We start from the raw sequence: 14,740 nt of genomic DNA, 5'->3' as shown, positions 1-14,740 counted from the left end.
CTCCCATGGGAAACACTGTGGCACTTTCAAACACGTCTCCCCATAATGACGAAACATTGCTGTACCATGAATAAAATTATATAACTGCTCATAATAACTCATATTCCAATGCTCCTATGTTTCCATGGAGGTGGTCTTTGCAAGCCCTATAGATGAAGATAGAGGGGGAAAACTTTAATTTGAAAGGTTTTTGGGCTGGTTTCCCGCATCAATGAAAACATTACTTTGCAATAGGGATGAAAATTTAACCTCACGGTTATTGTGACCAAAATTATCCCGGTTTTCGGTATTATCGCAGTATTTTTAAAAGTGTGTTCAATATGTTCAGAAAGCACTGATAGGCCTACGGAAACTGAAATAGTTTAAAAAAAAGTGTTTATTATATTTATTTATATATTATATTATCAAAAGTGCAACTTTTAACATCAAAGGAACAAGGGTTCAGCATGTAAACAGCTTATTTAACAGGAACATTTACAGTAGTGCAGGTTTAATCCAAACATTCAAGACATAAAGAACAATATGTAAACAATTACTCGCTCTCCGTCTCCCGCCGACACTTCCTCCGCAGATCGCCGTGACAGCGACCTCCTCCTCTCCCCCGCCTTCCCCCGCTCAGCGACTACTACTACTTAAGACAGAGGGATCTGAGATCTGGTTAATTTCCCCGCACATCAGGCTTGAGGGAAGCCCAGGCTGATCGTCCGCTGAACTCCTATATAACGGAGTTATGATGGGCAAAACAACCTAATGAGCACACCACATGATATGTACATTACGAACACACCACATGACACGTACATTACGAATATAGTTAACCCTTGTTCTAACTAACACAGGCATAACCAGCTATTCTTCAGGTCAAGGCCTGAGCTGGAGGCCGGATGTCCCAACATGGAGAGATGCTAGAAACTCAGACAATGCACCACACATTCGCAAGAACAGGTGTGTAGTACGCCTTTCAACTTTTATGTCATGACCCGTAAGATCCAGTCAACCCAGAAGACGGTTAGAAATCCCACCGCTGGACTACAGTCATTAACACATAGTCTAACCGCGGCCCAGGGCGCCTCCCGCCTTTCCCAAGGTTAGGGAGCTGAACGGGGAGCTGGATCCAGGTAACCCCCACGCCAGCCCTGATAACATCCAAAAACACACACACCAACCCTAAGCACACACACCTCGTTAGGAGGAAAACACAGCATAAGACTATACCACACAGATCATCTCACACTCTTCTGAAGCAGAACTTCCACGGAGGCAAAGCTCCAGACGACCTCAGCGCTGATAGGGACTTAGAAATATTCGATCTCTCACGCTTTATGAACCTGTATCACTTTTGCCACTTTACTTAATAAATCCGAGGCCCTCGTGCTGACAGACTTTATTACCTCTCCGTCTCATTTCATCTGGTCAAGTAACTAGACAGACAGATTTTCCCAACAGTTAGTAACTGAATTACACCGTTATTTTAAACAGAGTTATTCCGAACACTGCTCGGAAGAAGCACTGGGAAGGATTTAAGCACACGGTTTCCACACCGCGGGCGCGGTTATCTACCGCGATAATAATTTTATTTGAAATGAAAACGGTAATTGTTAGTGACAACATTTTTATCGCGGTTTACCGTTACATCCCTACGCAATAACATTACTTTGTGACGGTCGTACATAGACTGATTTTCCTCTCATCAAAGTATATATAGCTAGTGGACGGCAGGATGTTGACCTTTCATGCTGCAGTAGACACATCACATGTCTGCCTTCTCACAGTTAATGCCAAAAAAACTTGTGGAAATAAATCAGTGAAAAGGTAATTTCTGACGGATTTCAAGCTGGGTTGCAACCCATGTCATAATCAGACTACTGTGTGTTCATTGACTGTTTGTTTGTTTGTCACCCGTTTCGGTATTATGATTGGTTGTAGGCCTATCCAATTGCGTTGAGGCATTTTGGTCGGCGCCCTTTGGTGATGCCCCAAAAATTAAGGGAGAGGTTCCAGACTACTTAGACTTAAGCCGTTTCTCAATTCGTGTTCTCGTGTACTTGCGTTCTCGATAAACGTCATCAGTGGCAGCCCAAGCACTGTTCCAATTCCAAGTACGCGAGAACGCGAGTACTGTCGTAAAACCCGGAAGTGTTCTCGATGCGTTCTCAATGACGCCGTTCTACCGAGGATGCATCGGAGGTGACTCGTGTGGACTTGGGACCGTTAAATATCCCAGAATGCATCATAGAGTCCACTGCTGTTCCAATTGCAGGTGCGTACTCGCGTTCTCGGAAGTCTGTACTTGAAAGTCCGGACTTGCCAAGTACGTACTTCCAAGTCTGCGAGTACGTAGTCCGCGTACTTGGTATTGAGAAACGTCTTTAGACTACTTCCAGACTACTGCAGTTTAGTCCTTGACTCTTTGTTTAAAGGTTACATGGAGGGATTAGTAAACCGTTCTCATCTAAATATTCCACATGTAAAATAACAAAAAATGCAGTTTTTCATTTAATGTAGAATATCATTATAATTATTTTCCCTTTTTGAGGAGTAGGCCTAACCTGACTCTCGCCAGACGAAATTCATCTGACGAGTCAGGTTAGAGTAGGCCTATTTCCAAAAGAAAAATATTTAGTTGTTTTGTTCCTGCAGTTTGTTTCTGCTCCCTTTACGTGACTCGAGATCATAGATGTTGTATATTGATGTTTTGTGTTCATTTTAGTTCGCTAAATAAACAAACTGGGAGTATATGCATCGTTGCAGACTGTTTGTGATGGTTTCCCTCTGCATGTCTATGGAGGAGTTGCGGATAAAGATGGTGCAGGCAATCTTTACTCTTCCACTGCATGTGTAGGCTATTTATTTATAACATTTATAAAATTTCCCGACCTTTGTTTTGGTGGATGAACACATATTATATGAGATGTGTCATTGGATGGATGCTACTGCGCAATGTGATCAACATGTATGCTGCTAATGTGCTACTAATATATGCAGTTAGTGTCAAAGAACTCATGATAATTAACCAGTGCAAAAGCAATTAGTGACGGATTTCAAGCTGGGTTGCAACCCATGTCATAATCAGACTACTGTGTGTTCATTGACTGTTTAAGCCTCCGTTCCACTTCATAGTCCAATCATCTTGAAGCAGTATTACTTCATCAGTAGGCAGGTTTTTCATTTACAACAACAACAAAGACGGCTTTTGCTGATTAAGACTGGTATGCTGATTACGTTATCAAGACAGTATCAAACGAACTGGAAGGTATATTTTTATATGGAACGTCCATCCTGTTGCGCCTGCATAATATGTGCAGTAGCACAATTCAAAAGCTCCTATAGGATCTGTAGTGGTTTTATAAATAGCCTATAGTGGAAGAGTAAACCGCCTGTATACGCAACACCTCCATAGACAAGAGGAAAACCGTCAAGAGAAAAAGTCTACAACGCTATATAGCCTACACCCAGTAGTTATTATTGTAATATTAAGTAAGATTTAGGATTTTAAAAATGTATAAAATTTATACTGTCAGAAAAGAAGTGTGTGAGCTAGACATAATCCTATATTTGGTTCTTTATACAACAAGACAGCCATCTAAATACAAATATTTGCCTCTGCTTCAGTTGACACAGTAAGTTTCGAGGAATCTAGAAATTGATTTTTGAGTCTCACCCCAATCTTCCTCTCTCGCTCATTCTATATTTTTATAATCACACACTCACATATGCGTGCACAATAATGCAGAATTAACCTCCATAAATGTCAACTGACAAGCTTTCAGAAACACAAAGAAGCACATTGGAGACAAAACTGAGGGACAAATGTGATTGAATATGTTCCCAATTTGACTTTATAAATATGCCTAGCAAAGACATATGCGGAAACATTCTGTGAAGATTCATCATGTTGAAGTGCACATGGGTTCCCTATATGGAGGTTATATGGTGTTATATGAGGTTCTATGAGGTTATACTTTATGCAAGGGCATTTTGCTTTCTGGTCTCACTGTACGGCAGCAGACAACAAATCAACCACCATGGGGGGGAAATTAAATTACAATATTGACCACATTGCAATATTCATGCGTCTTTTGGTTTGGAACCAGGCCTTCTACACATTTGGATTGTCTCTGGAGAATAGGGTCCGGGGATGCCCCGGAGTTGCCCTTGTGCCCATGTGTGGGGGCTCGGTTTTGGGATGTCGATTTTTGTAGGTAGGTAAACTCACTTTTATGTATTAATTTGCAAAATACACTGAGTTGTATCAACAATGTTTCCGTTACGTTGTAGCTATCAACAACAGGACTGAGGGAGGGCTGCAGGAGAGAAAACCGACTCCCTAACAACACAGAACCAAAGTACATTGGCTCTTTGCCATGAAAACTTTTCTTAGAATTCTGAGATAATAAACTTGTTGATTCACAAAAACAAATCAGACTTTTGACTCCACAAAAACCCATCTCAGAATCCTGAGATAAATAGGTTGTTCATTCAGAGACAAGGGAAGCATCAATTTTCTCAGGGGGGATGCATTACGCTACCCTAGATTACAGCCCGCAATGTAGCCACGTAATTTCTTCGTACTTACGGTGATGTGCCAAAAATGGTTCATTGAGTTCTGACTTCTCCTTTGGCAAAAAGAGGGTTTATGGTTTATAGCAGTGTTCATATCATATCATCACAAGATGAGCAACTAATCACAGAAAGCAATGTTAGATGTCTTCTTCTGACAAAAATATTTATAGTTTATAGCAGGGTGTATATCATATTGACAGTATATCGTTATAGGGTGAGATCCCCCCACGCCTGTGCTTTCTGGGGTCACATCATGCATACATGTCTGACATGTGACATCTTATGTTGTGGGTCGCCTATAAAATGTAACGTCGCTTTCTGTGACAAGTTGCTCATCTTCTGATGATATGATATGAACACTGCTATACACTATAAACCCTCTTTTTGTCAAAAGAAGAACTCAGAATTCAATGAATTCAATGAGGGGGTGCGATTTCTGACAGGGGTGCCATTTTCGCCACAACACTGGCATCATCTTTTGTACGCCATTTATTTTTAAGGGTGTACCAATTCAGTAATTACCAATACTTAAACAATGTAGCCAATAGCAACTGGGGAACAACATATGAAGTTATGGACGAAAGGGGTAACAATTTTGGATCTTACAAATAAAGCATACTCTAGTTATCTTTTAACGAGCCTACTGGGTATAGGCCCCCTATTATTTGACCACAGGAGGAATTTCGAGAGATTAGCCAAAATGGGAAAGTGGGTGGAGTCAAGAAATTGTTTGGTGCAATAAAAATCGTTCCCACTGTCTGTCACCTCGGACGTGCAGGTGTAACCTGCGTTGTGTTTATCTTGTGCGGTATGGACTGGGACACTCAGCATTGGATGCAGCGGGTTTTATTGCCTGCACAATGGGCCAGCAAATAATAAAGAAAAGGGTATGAGCTAGGCCTGGGCAATAAAACAATAAATTATTGTCTCGTGATAGACTTTTGATCAATATCAATATAAAACATGTTCAATATATATCGATAAGAGAGCGGACCACTGAATCTAGCAGCTGGGTTTGTCACACAAACACGGTTCCTTACTTATTTACAATATTTGAGTGTTTTTCATTGTTGTATCGACATTGAAGTATTTATCAATGAAGAACAGTGGAAGGTCATATTAAGTGTTTAACAGAAGTGTTTAAATTCAGCATGGTAATTCCTAGTTTCTTTAGGTCATTAAAATTATCAATAGTTATCGATATCGATCAATATGATCAAGTTATATCGTGATATGTCTTTCAGCCATATCGTCCAGGACTAGTATGAGCATTGGTCTGGTCCGCCTGCAGCAGATACCGTCTTTTCTGCTTCTTACACCATAGTGTGTTATACAAACAAGTAAACACAGTATATACAATCCTATGATAATCTGACATACAGCATACAAATAAGAAAAATACATATTTTTAAATGTTAGTCGCGCTGAACAACGCTCATAAACAGGTGAACTCTCCACTCGTGTGGCGACTAACGGTATTGCATGTAAAAGACGTTATAACCACGTACGTTACCGGCTAGATATTCAAGGTCGAGAATGCTAGCAACACCACGAGTACGATTCTAAAACGTACAAGAAACATAGAACCAAAATAACTTATTGGTTACCTGCACAATGGGTCAGCAAATGATAAAGAAAAGGGTATGAGCATTGGTCTGGTCCGCCTAGACAAAATAAATACAATATTACGAATGGCACGACAACCATTTGCGTGCAAACGAAAATAGAAAATCAAATAAAAGAAACAATACTATGCCAAATATCCCAAGAATCTAAGTTATATGATGGCATATATTTGTAACAACTGTCTAGAGATAAATTACTTGTATAAAACAATGATAACATGACTCAAACTGATTTTTCATGCGTTTCTTGCTCAACCTACCTGCAGCAGATACCGTTTTCTGCTGCACGATACCCACGATGCAACACTGTACAGACATATCAAAATAAAAGTCTTGACCCAATGACACAGGAGTTAATATTATTTACATACTCATGTTATTGACTCCGTTACACTGGCATGCCGCTCTGAGGCTGCGTGTCAGCCTGCTGCGCATGGATTACATCTGTGCGCCGGTGGTGGGCTGGTTTGCACTGAGTTGACTGCCTAGGCTACTTAAAGTCAGATGGATTTGACAGCTCTGTTGCTCGACGCGGCTCGGAATGAAATGATTTTACGTTGTAAACATATTAATTGCAACATTCTGTGATCTATTATTTTAAACCCAATTAAAATGGATATATATTCGTCTAAGCTGTCCCCCGTGCTGGATATAGGCGTCGGGCTGTTTCTCTTCGTTATTGGTAAGTTTGTTGTGTTTGTTCGTTTTTTGTTGCTGATGTGACATATTTTGCTGTTTAGACACTATTTGAGTATGCCCTAGCTTTTTTTGTTTTTGTCATGAGTAGGGCAGGAGGTTTTAAAGGGTTTTGAGGGTACACAATGTATCTCATTTTAATGATTTATTTACTCCGGAGATCGATTGGTACCCCAACCCCCACATTTAGAAATACTGTGTAATGATAGGCTTTAGGCAATGGAATAGGCTACCTTTATGTTGGGATTACCTGTGTGAAAATAGATGCATCTAATTAAAAGTCACATTTCTTTATGGCTATGACTTCATTATGACTTCTCTGTGGAAAACGCATTACACAGAGAATCTTCAACGTTTTTGACAGACGCGCGTCCTGACATTTCCAGGATATTTTAGAGGTCTGTGTAATATTATCAGCTTGGTAAAAGAAACTATGCGGTTGCATGCTGCCTGTCCAAATGAAACAAAATATTGAGGTTGGCTCGTCAAATGGTAGCCTAATTAAAAAAATAAAAAAAGTTCCATGATGTAATGCATATGCTACAGGCCTAACAAGAAGAAATAAGATTAGTTGACATCCTACACATGGATTATGGAAGGATTATGTGAATTGTTTTTCCATTTTAACACGTTCATCGTGGCAAGTCATGAGCCAAAACCACAGCATCTTGCCCAATCTGCCTCAAGCAGATAAGCGATATACGAACAAGTGTCTCTTATTTAGGCTCGAACCCACCCTCAGTTTGAGGCAGATGAACTTGACGATACGGTCAAGAGCAGCCTCATCAAGATAAGTAAAAACACCTCGTTTTCACACTCCACCAATTGTTTTTAAAATGTGAGGAACAGAAACAAATACCCATTAATATGCTAAAATCCCATTCAGATGATGAAATACTTTGAGAGCATAGGCGAATTATGGATGATGATACATTTCGTGCGCTAAAGAAAAAGGTAGATATTGTTCCATATTGCTCCCAATTAAGATGATAAAAAAACAGTGGATGAGCGCGGTGTTCAGCCTCTGAACGGAGGCTGCTGCTCACATGCTGTCATGGTGGAGCGGTTGGCTTGGTCAATGGATTTTGTTTTTCCTTCCATATCCTATATCAACCATATTACAGCCACTATGTACGTATACAGCGTCACATGTGCTATATTTCTGGCACTTTTTTATTTTCCCGAAACGCCAATAGACCGTCTGAAGCTCTCGAAATTCAACAGGTTTACTTTGTTGATGTTTATTTAACAGTACGCCGATTTCACTACTGTGGAAGTTCTTAATCTTACAGGGGGTGAATGGAAGAGTGGGCTGGCCTGGACGCTGGGCTTCTGCGTGATGATTGGAGGGTCTGCGAAAGATTGAGTTGCCGTTTGATTGACAGCGATTTTGAATTATAAAAGTCGCCGGAGCTGTCTTCAGTCCTCGTATCAGTCCCATCGCGGAACCTATTTCTTGATATTTGCTTGGCGAAATTGCTGGACAATTTTCATCGTACATTTCATACACTTATTCACACAATTCCTTGCTTCAGTTTAACATAATTCCCACATTTCCTTGTTCAAGTTTAATATCGTTTTGGTAGTTGGCCATCACTTTGATTCAGGGAGCCTGAGGTCTGAACTTCAAGTCCTGTATTCAGATCAGGACTTGCAGGGTAACAGGGGAAAGCTGTGTGATTTCTTGGTGTTCCTTAAAGACATGGAGTTGGACAGTGCAATGCCTCAGCTTTACAAACTGTTTTCATTAGTGGCAACAATTAGAGCTACATCTGCAGGTGTAGAAAGAAGCTTCTCCTGTTTCAAGTGGCTCAAGCCCTACACCCATAACACAATGGGCCAAGGCTGTTTAAGCAGCCTAGCTCTGCTGGCCATTGAGAGGACACTGGTCAGTCAGTCAGTATCTATCGTCCATTTATCCATCTGTGCATCGTCTATCTGTGACTTTGATCCATCCCTCTATCTATCCACACCTTGAGCCCCAACACCACCACCATCACCCAACCCATCCCCATCCCTCTCCTCCCAGCTCTCAGATTCCCCACCTGCCATCTCCCTCTGCTTCACTGCTCCACGATCAAACCCGGTGGCTAGTGGAGTGCACTTCAGATGGTGCCATCTAATCGCTATCTTGGCTCTATCGCCTCCATCCGTCTCCAACGCCTGGAGCTCTTTCAACTCAACCTGGGTCACAGGATTCACCATTACATTCTTGGTTTACCAATGTTAACAACCCAACAAGTTGTTTGGTATCAGTTGCGTATCTAAAAGTTGATTTATTAATAAACATAAAAATACCAATAAAGTTGAGACATTCGATGAACAGTTTATTTATTAATAAACTTTTACTCAGAAAATTGGTGGCCAGAGTAATGAGTGAATCAGTTCCCTGTAATTCATTATGGGTTGAAAAGTTTGCAACTGCACAACAGTCCCTTTTTATTAGATGTCATGAGTTCTTAAACCGTCATAGTCCGTAAATTCAACCGCCAGTTCATAAGTTGAAGTTACAATATGTGACATTGCCGTAGACTGTTTGAAATGGCTACTGCGGTCCATTCACAATATGATAGTTTTGTCTTTGCCCACCCTCCTTCTCCCCAGGCTCCAAGCTCAGGCGGGTTGATAGGTTGTGGACACCGAACAAGCACCAGCCCAAAAGCAGCCGAGCATTCTATTTTTGACAATGGCAAGCCTACACTGTAAGGGGATCAGCTTATGTATACGTTTGCAAGTCATTTATTGATGGCAAATTATAAACCAGGTCAAACCCTTCTGGGCTCTAAGCTGTCTCCGTATTTCAAATGCAACTCTAAGATCCACTGTTTTAGCACGGCTCTGCTCATGGAGCTCTTTTGAAAGAGGATGAGGTCTTTTAGGTTGGGTAGAATCTATTACAATCTCAGCTGATCAAGTTTGGTTGCTTGCTATCATGGCTGCAGCTGTTTTGTGCCAATTTGTTTTATATCTGGCCACCCAGGATATTCCGAGAATAGTGTATCTACACACAGGCAATTCCAGGCCAGGGAAACAAATGATCCGGCCTGGAATGGAAATCGGAAAGGAGAACATTAATGGCCATAGCACCTGCCAGGTATTTTTTGAAAGTACCTGCCCTTTTCCAAATGCCTATGATCTCACCACTGAAGTAGGTGAGAGTGTTAAGACATGAATGCGTGATGATCTGAAGCCACAGCTCCCTGCCACAGTACTGGTTGTCCCCTTAATGTCTTGAGGCATCGCAAGACCAAATAGATAAGCATAAGCATAATCATAAATCATATATTCAAAGGAAAACGTTTTTTTATGCATCCTTTTATTTAAATATTATAATATATATAAATATATTATAAACATATAATATATTAATATACAATATATATAATATTATATATATATATATATATATATATATTATAGACAATTTGAACGATTGAGCAGTAAAGTATAGAAACCTATTTCTTTCCAGTTGTTACCCCGTGTAATGGATTTCTCCTGAAGGGAAGATGGCTGTGCGTGATTAGACTTATTCAGTGAATATACACATACGAGACGGGCGTGCTGATAGCCCCCTTTCCAGTTGCCTGTTGTGCGTTATTGGAAAGGACACACACACCTTGTGTGTGTTTCAAATAGTATGGAGATGAATGTGTTTGCATTGCACAGACGCATGATTTTCTGCTTGTGTGGCCAGCATTACATCCGTGTCCTAAATTATTAATCAGAGGTTGTGTAAGCACATTGTGATATAAGTCACAGTGTCTTAAGTTCAGCATTTTTGTTTACACAACAGCAATTGTCAATTGGCGTGGGCGCGTTTCTTATTTATATTTAGGCTACTTATAACACAGTCCAGATGGTTGTGTTTGCTCAATTTGCGAAACGCAAAACGGGCCAAAGTATTGCAAAGCCACCTAACCCGTTAACCCGAAAGATGCAAATCATGGTTTATATTTTTCTCTCTTCTCGCTCCATCCTTGTCTTCCTCCATACTCTCCCCCCTCTTCCCCCTTTCCCCCCCCCCCACCCCCCACCCCCCAGCCGGGCTCTCCATCGTGGGCAATGTCCTGGTCCTCATCATGGCCTACAGGCGGTCCTCCAGCATGAAGGCCCCCGAGATGCTGAGCATCAATCTGGCCTTGACCGACCTGGGGGCAGCCATCTCCATGTACCCGCTGGCTGCCATGTCGGCATGGAACCACCGCTGGCTGGGGGGGGACGCCACGTGCGTCTATTACGGCCTGGTCGGCTTCTTCTTCGGGACGGCCAGCATCATGAACCTCACCGTGATGGCCGTCGTGCGCTATGTTGTCACCATCAATAACATGTCCCCCAGTGAGTAGACCGTTATTTATGTTCTTTAAGATTTATTTGAGCATTTTCATGCTTTTTTAAAATAGAGTGAGATGGTTAGGAAGGTATGGGAGATAGAAGGGAGGACATGCAGCAAAGGCCCACGGGCAGGAATCGAACCCGGGTCACTGTGTTCAGGACTGAGCCTTATAGGACTAAGCCTGTGGTTGGATGACATCAAAGATGTCCACAAGCCACTCTTGTGGCTTGTGGACATCTTTGATGTTGCCCTGTGCCATCTTTGATGACACAGGGCGACAAAATGCTTTGTTGTTTTCCCCTGAAAGCCATTCACAGGGCCTACCGAATGCTTTCCAAGCTCTCCTCAATGCTGTCGATCACCTCCACTGCAGCATGGGTAATCCTTATCTGATATATATCCCATAATTAATTTCATTTTGACCTGAAATTTATTTATTCTGGCGGAGGAAAAGCCCCCCACTGTGGAAGTCATGTGGAAGTCCTGATTAGCAATCATCATGAAGGGACAGCAGGATGTGTGTTGGTTGTGTAAGGGTTTATAATCATTTCTTTGTGGTTGCCTCACAATACACCGGCTTGAGTATGCTCCTAGCATCCTTTGCCACTAATTAACAGTTGTTTTGTTTGGTTATTATTATTTTGCCCTTTTCCTTTCAACGTGTTTTTTGACCAATGGGATTCCTGCTCCATTTCCAGGCGATGTCGACAGGTTTTTGGTTTCTTAGCGATGACACAATGAGGTGGAATGTTGCTGTGGTGACCCCAGCTCTGGGGATCTAGGGCTGCTGCTGCTACTGTGTAAATAGATCCCTTACAACCATTCATCCCTTCACAGTTTTTAGATTAAATCCTCCTTTCATTCACTCTCAGCAGTCCGTCTCCTAACCTCCTGACCCCTAGGATGTCAGTGAGATATAAGGTTGAGAGAGAGAGAGTGTCTTGGTTTGCTGTTGACATGACAACAAAGGACTGGTTGTTAGAGTAAACAACCATGGTTGTTTGTATTGTATTGTATACACAGCATTCTCTGATATGTACTCATACCTTTTTGGTGAATACATAGGGGTTAGGCTTGGTCAACTTCTAGATTGTCTCTCATCTCTCTCTCATCTCTCAGGCTTTCTCTGTCTGAGAGACATCTAGATTGTGGACATTGGAATTTGAACCAAGAACCTTTTGGCTAGCCACATGACTATCCTAACCTGATTTGCCATATGGCTTTTGTTACACAGAACCATCAAGGAATGAATTAATGGAAGCTGTTTGGATAGGGGCAGGCACTTTCCAAAAATGTTGAACCATCTATCGGGTATCACGTTGTTCACCCAGTTCCTCATGCTGATCAGTCCGAACCACTGGGTGGTTTCAGACACTAACGCACAACTTGAAATGTGGCAAGATGGCCCAGTCATATATCCACTGTATGTGCAATTCAATTGAACGGTCAAATCATTGTATGGGCCTGGTGTGAAACGGTGAACGCTTTGTGTCGTTTTTATAGGGGACTGGATCAGCCAACGGACGGTGAAGATCCTGTGTGCGTGGATCTGGCTGTACGCCCTCATCTGGGCCCTGCTGCCCATCGTCGGCTGGGGCAAGTACGGCCCCGAACCTTTCGGCCTGTCCTGTTCCCTGGCCTGGCAGTGGATGAAGGATGACGGCTTCTCCTTCATCATCACCATAATGTGCTTCAACCTGGTCTTCCCTTCGATCATCATCGTCTCCTGCTACTTCGGCATCAGCCTCAAGCTCTACTGCACCTACAGGAACTGCAGCCGGGAGGGTCTTCAGATCCCAAACATTGTCAAGATGACACGCCGGCTGCTCATCGTGAGTCTGGTTTTTGCGTTTTCATTTTTTTTTGTCTGATTGGTGAATGGGAATAAAGGTTGGCGTTCATGATATTCAAATATTGTGGTCTGTAATGACTCCGACCGCATGTGTAGCTGTGCGATTGGGGCTAGAAGACATGGGTTGGATTTTGTTGCTATGAGTGATGTTGAGCTCTTTGTAGGAAGTGAATTTTAGAGGGAAAACGCAGCGTCTGTGATATCACAATAAATCACTGATAAATCCAGGCTTATGGCTTTACTGGCACCAAAAAACATTGCATTATTGGTTGTTCTGATTCTTCCATGGCAAATCAAATCCAAAAGCCCCTATATATCCTCCCCGATCCCAGCTGTAGCTCAGCTGCACGTCAACATCCCTTCATTCGGAAAACATAGCTATAAAATAAAGTGTAGTTTAGGAACATCACAAAATCAACACACTCTTAAGGCTTAGTTATGGTTCCACGTCGACGCGACGTATAGGGGGTTTACAGACCCATTACGTCCGGACCCTCCTTGAGTCCACCAAAAGGGCCTGACGCGCGCCTCCCAAAAATTGTAACCTTGCGTGGCGCCGCAGCAGCAAGGGCTGTGATTGGTCCGCTCACTAAAACCTGACACAGAACCAAAACCGGTTCACGACTGCGTCGAAGCGTGATCCTCGCGTTGCGTCGAGCTGGAACCATAACTAAGCCTTTTACCCTGCTCCTTCCTGCTCGTGCAGATCTCCGTCCTGATCAGCGCCGGCTTTGTCATCAGCTGGACGCCCTACAGCATGGTGAGCCTGTGGTGCGTTCTGCAAAACGGCGACCCCCTGCCCCCGGAGGTCACCCTGCTGCCGTGCCTGTTCGCCAAGAGCTCCACCGTCTACAACCCCTTCATCTACTACACCTTCAGCAAGAGGTTCAAGCGTGAGGTGAGGCACCTGGGCGCGCTGTGTTGCATCTGCAGCAGCCCGTCCCAGGTGGCAGCCAACCACAACAAGGACTCCATTGCGAGCCACAGCCACAACCAGGCCATGGTCATCCACAACACCCAGCTCATGGACAGGACCCACTGCCCCGTAGACACAGACGATGCCCCCGGTTGATCTTCAATTTTTTAAAAGATCAACCGTTAAATATGTGACAATATGTGAAATATGTGAGGTTGCGGAACCGAAAGCCACCAATGTAAAGACGAACAATGTTTAAAACAGCAGAATAATTTTTGTCTAAAGTATGTCAAATGTTTTTGTATAGTTGTAGGCCTATGACTACTCACGTGCCAAGTGACAAGGATAAATATTTCATGAATGAGGGTAAGTTTGCAATGGGAGGTTTTAGCTGCTGTGTATGTTGCGGTTGCATAAGACTGTGAGATCCAAGACTTGAGATCGCAAGTCTTGATTTGAAATGTGCTTAAACTGTAAGCTGTGAAAGAGGTTGGTGATATCCTGAGGTTAGACAAATTATGCTATGTGTGAAAAAGCTCCACTGTGGTAGTATTATAGGCTATTTAGAAAGAGGAACTGCAAAATAAGCCAAATGACATTGTCTGGCCGATTGTATTAGAGAGAGCGAGAGAGAGAGATTCCTTTTTATTTTATTTTGTAAAATATATTCATACAATGATACAGACCAGTTTGTCCTTTGGTCAATTCTTCATTTTGATACTATTATATACATTTAACTGTAATATAGTCTATTG

The 14,740-nt window shown here is 42.4% G+C and overlaps 1 protein-coding gene across 1 annotated transcript; it reads left to right on the top strand.

The window, feature by feature from the left end:
• Nucleotides 1-9,933: 9,933 nt before the first annotated feature.
• LOC311364250 (opsin-5-like) lies at nt 9,934-14,141 on the top strand (the record flags this gene model as incomplete). The annotated part of the gene is made up of 4 exons (XM_084484248.1): nt 9,934-10,036; nt 10,926-11,219; nt 12,721-13,049; nt 13,776-14,141. 4 exons carry the CDS (start codon nt 9,934-9,936, stop codon nt 14,139-14,141), a joined length of 1,092 nt encoding a protein of 363 aa, XP_084340374.1.
• Between the last annotated feature and the right edge of the window lie 599 nt (nt 14,142-14,740).

The sequence above is a fragment of the Micromesistius poutassou genome, assembly GCF_964030765.1.
Source record: "Micromesistius poutassou genome assembly, chromosome: 19".
In the NCBI taxonomy this organism is placed as follows: domain Eukaryota; kingdom Metazoa; phylum Chordata; class Actinopteri; order Gadiformes; family Gadidae; genus Micromesistius; species Micromesistius poutassou.
The sequence above is the reverse complement of the archived record's forward strand: the minus strand, read 5'-3'. Positions and strand labels throughout refer to the sequence as shown.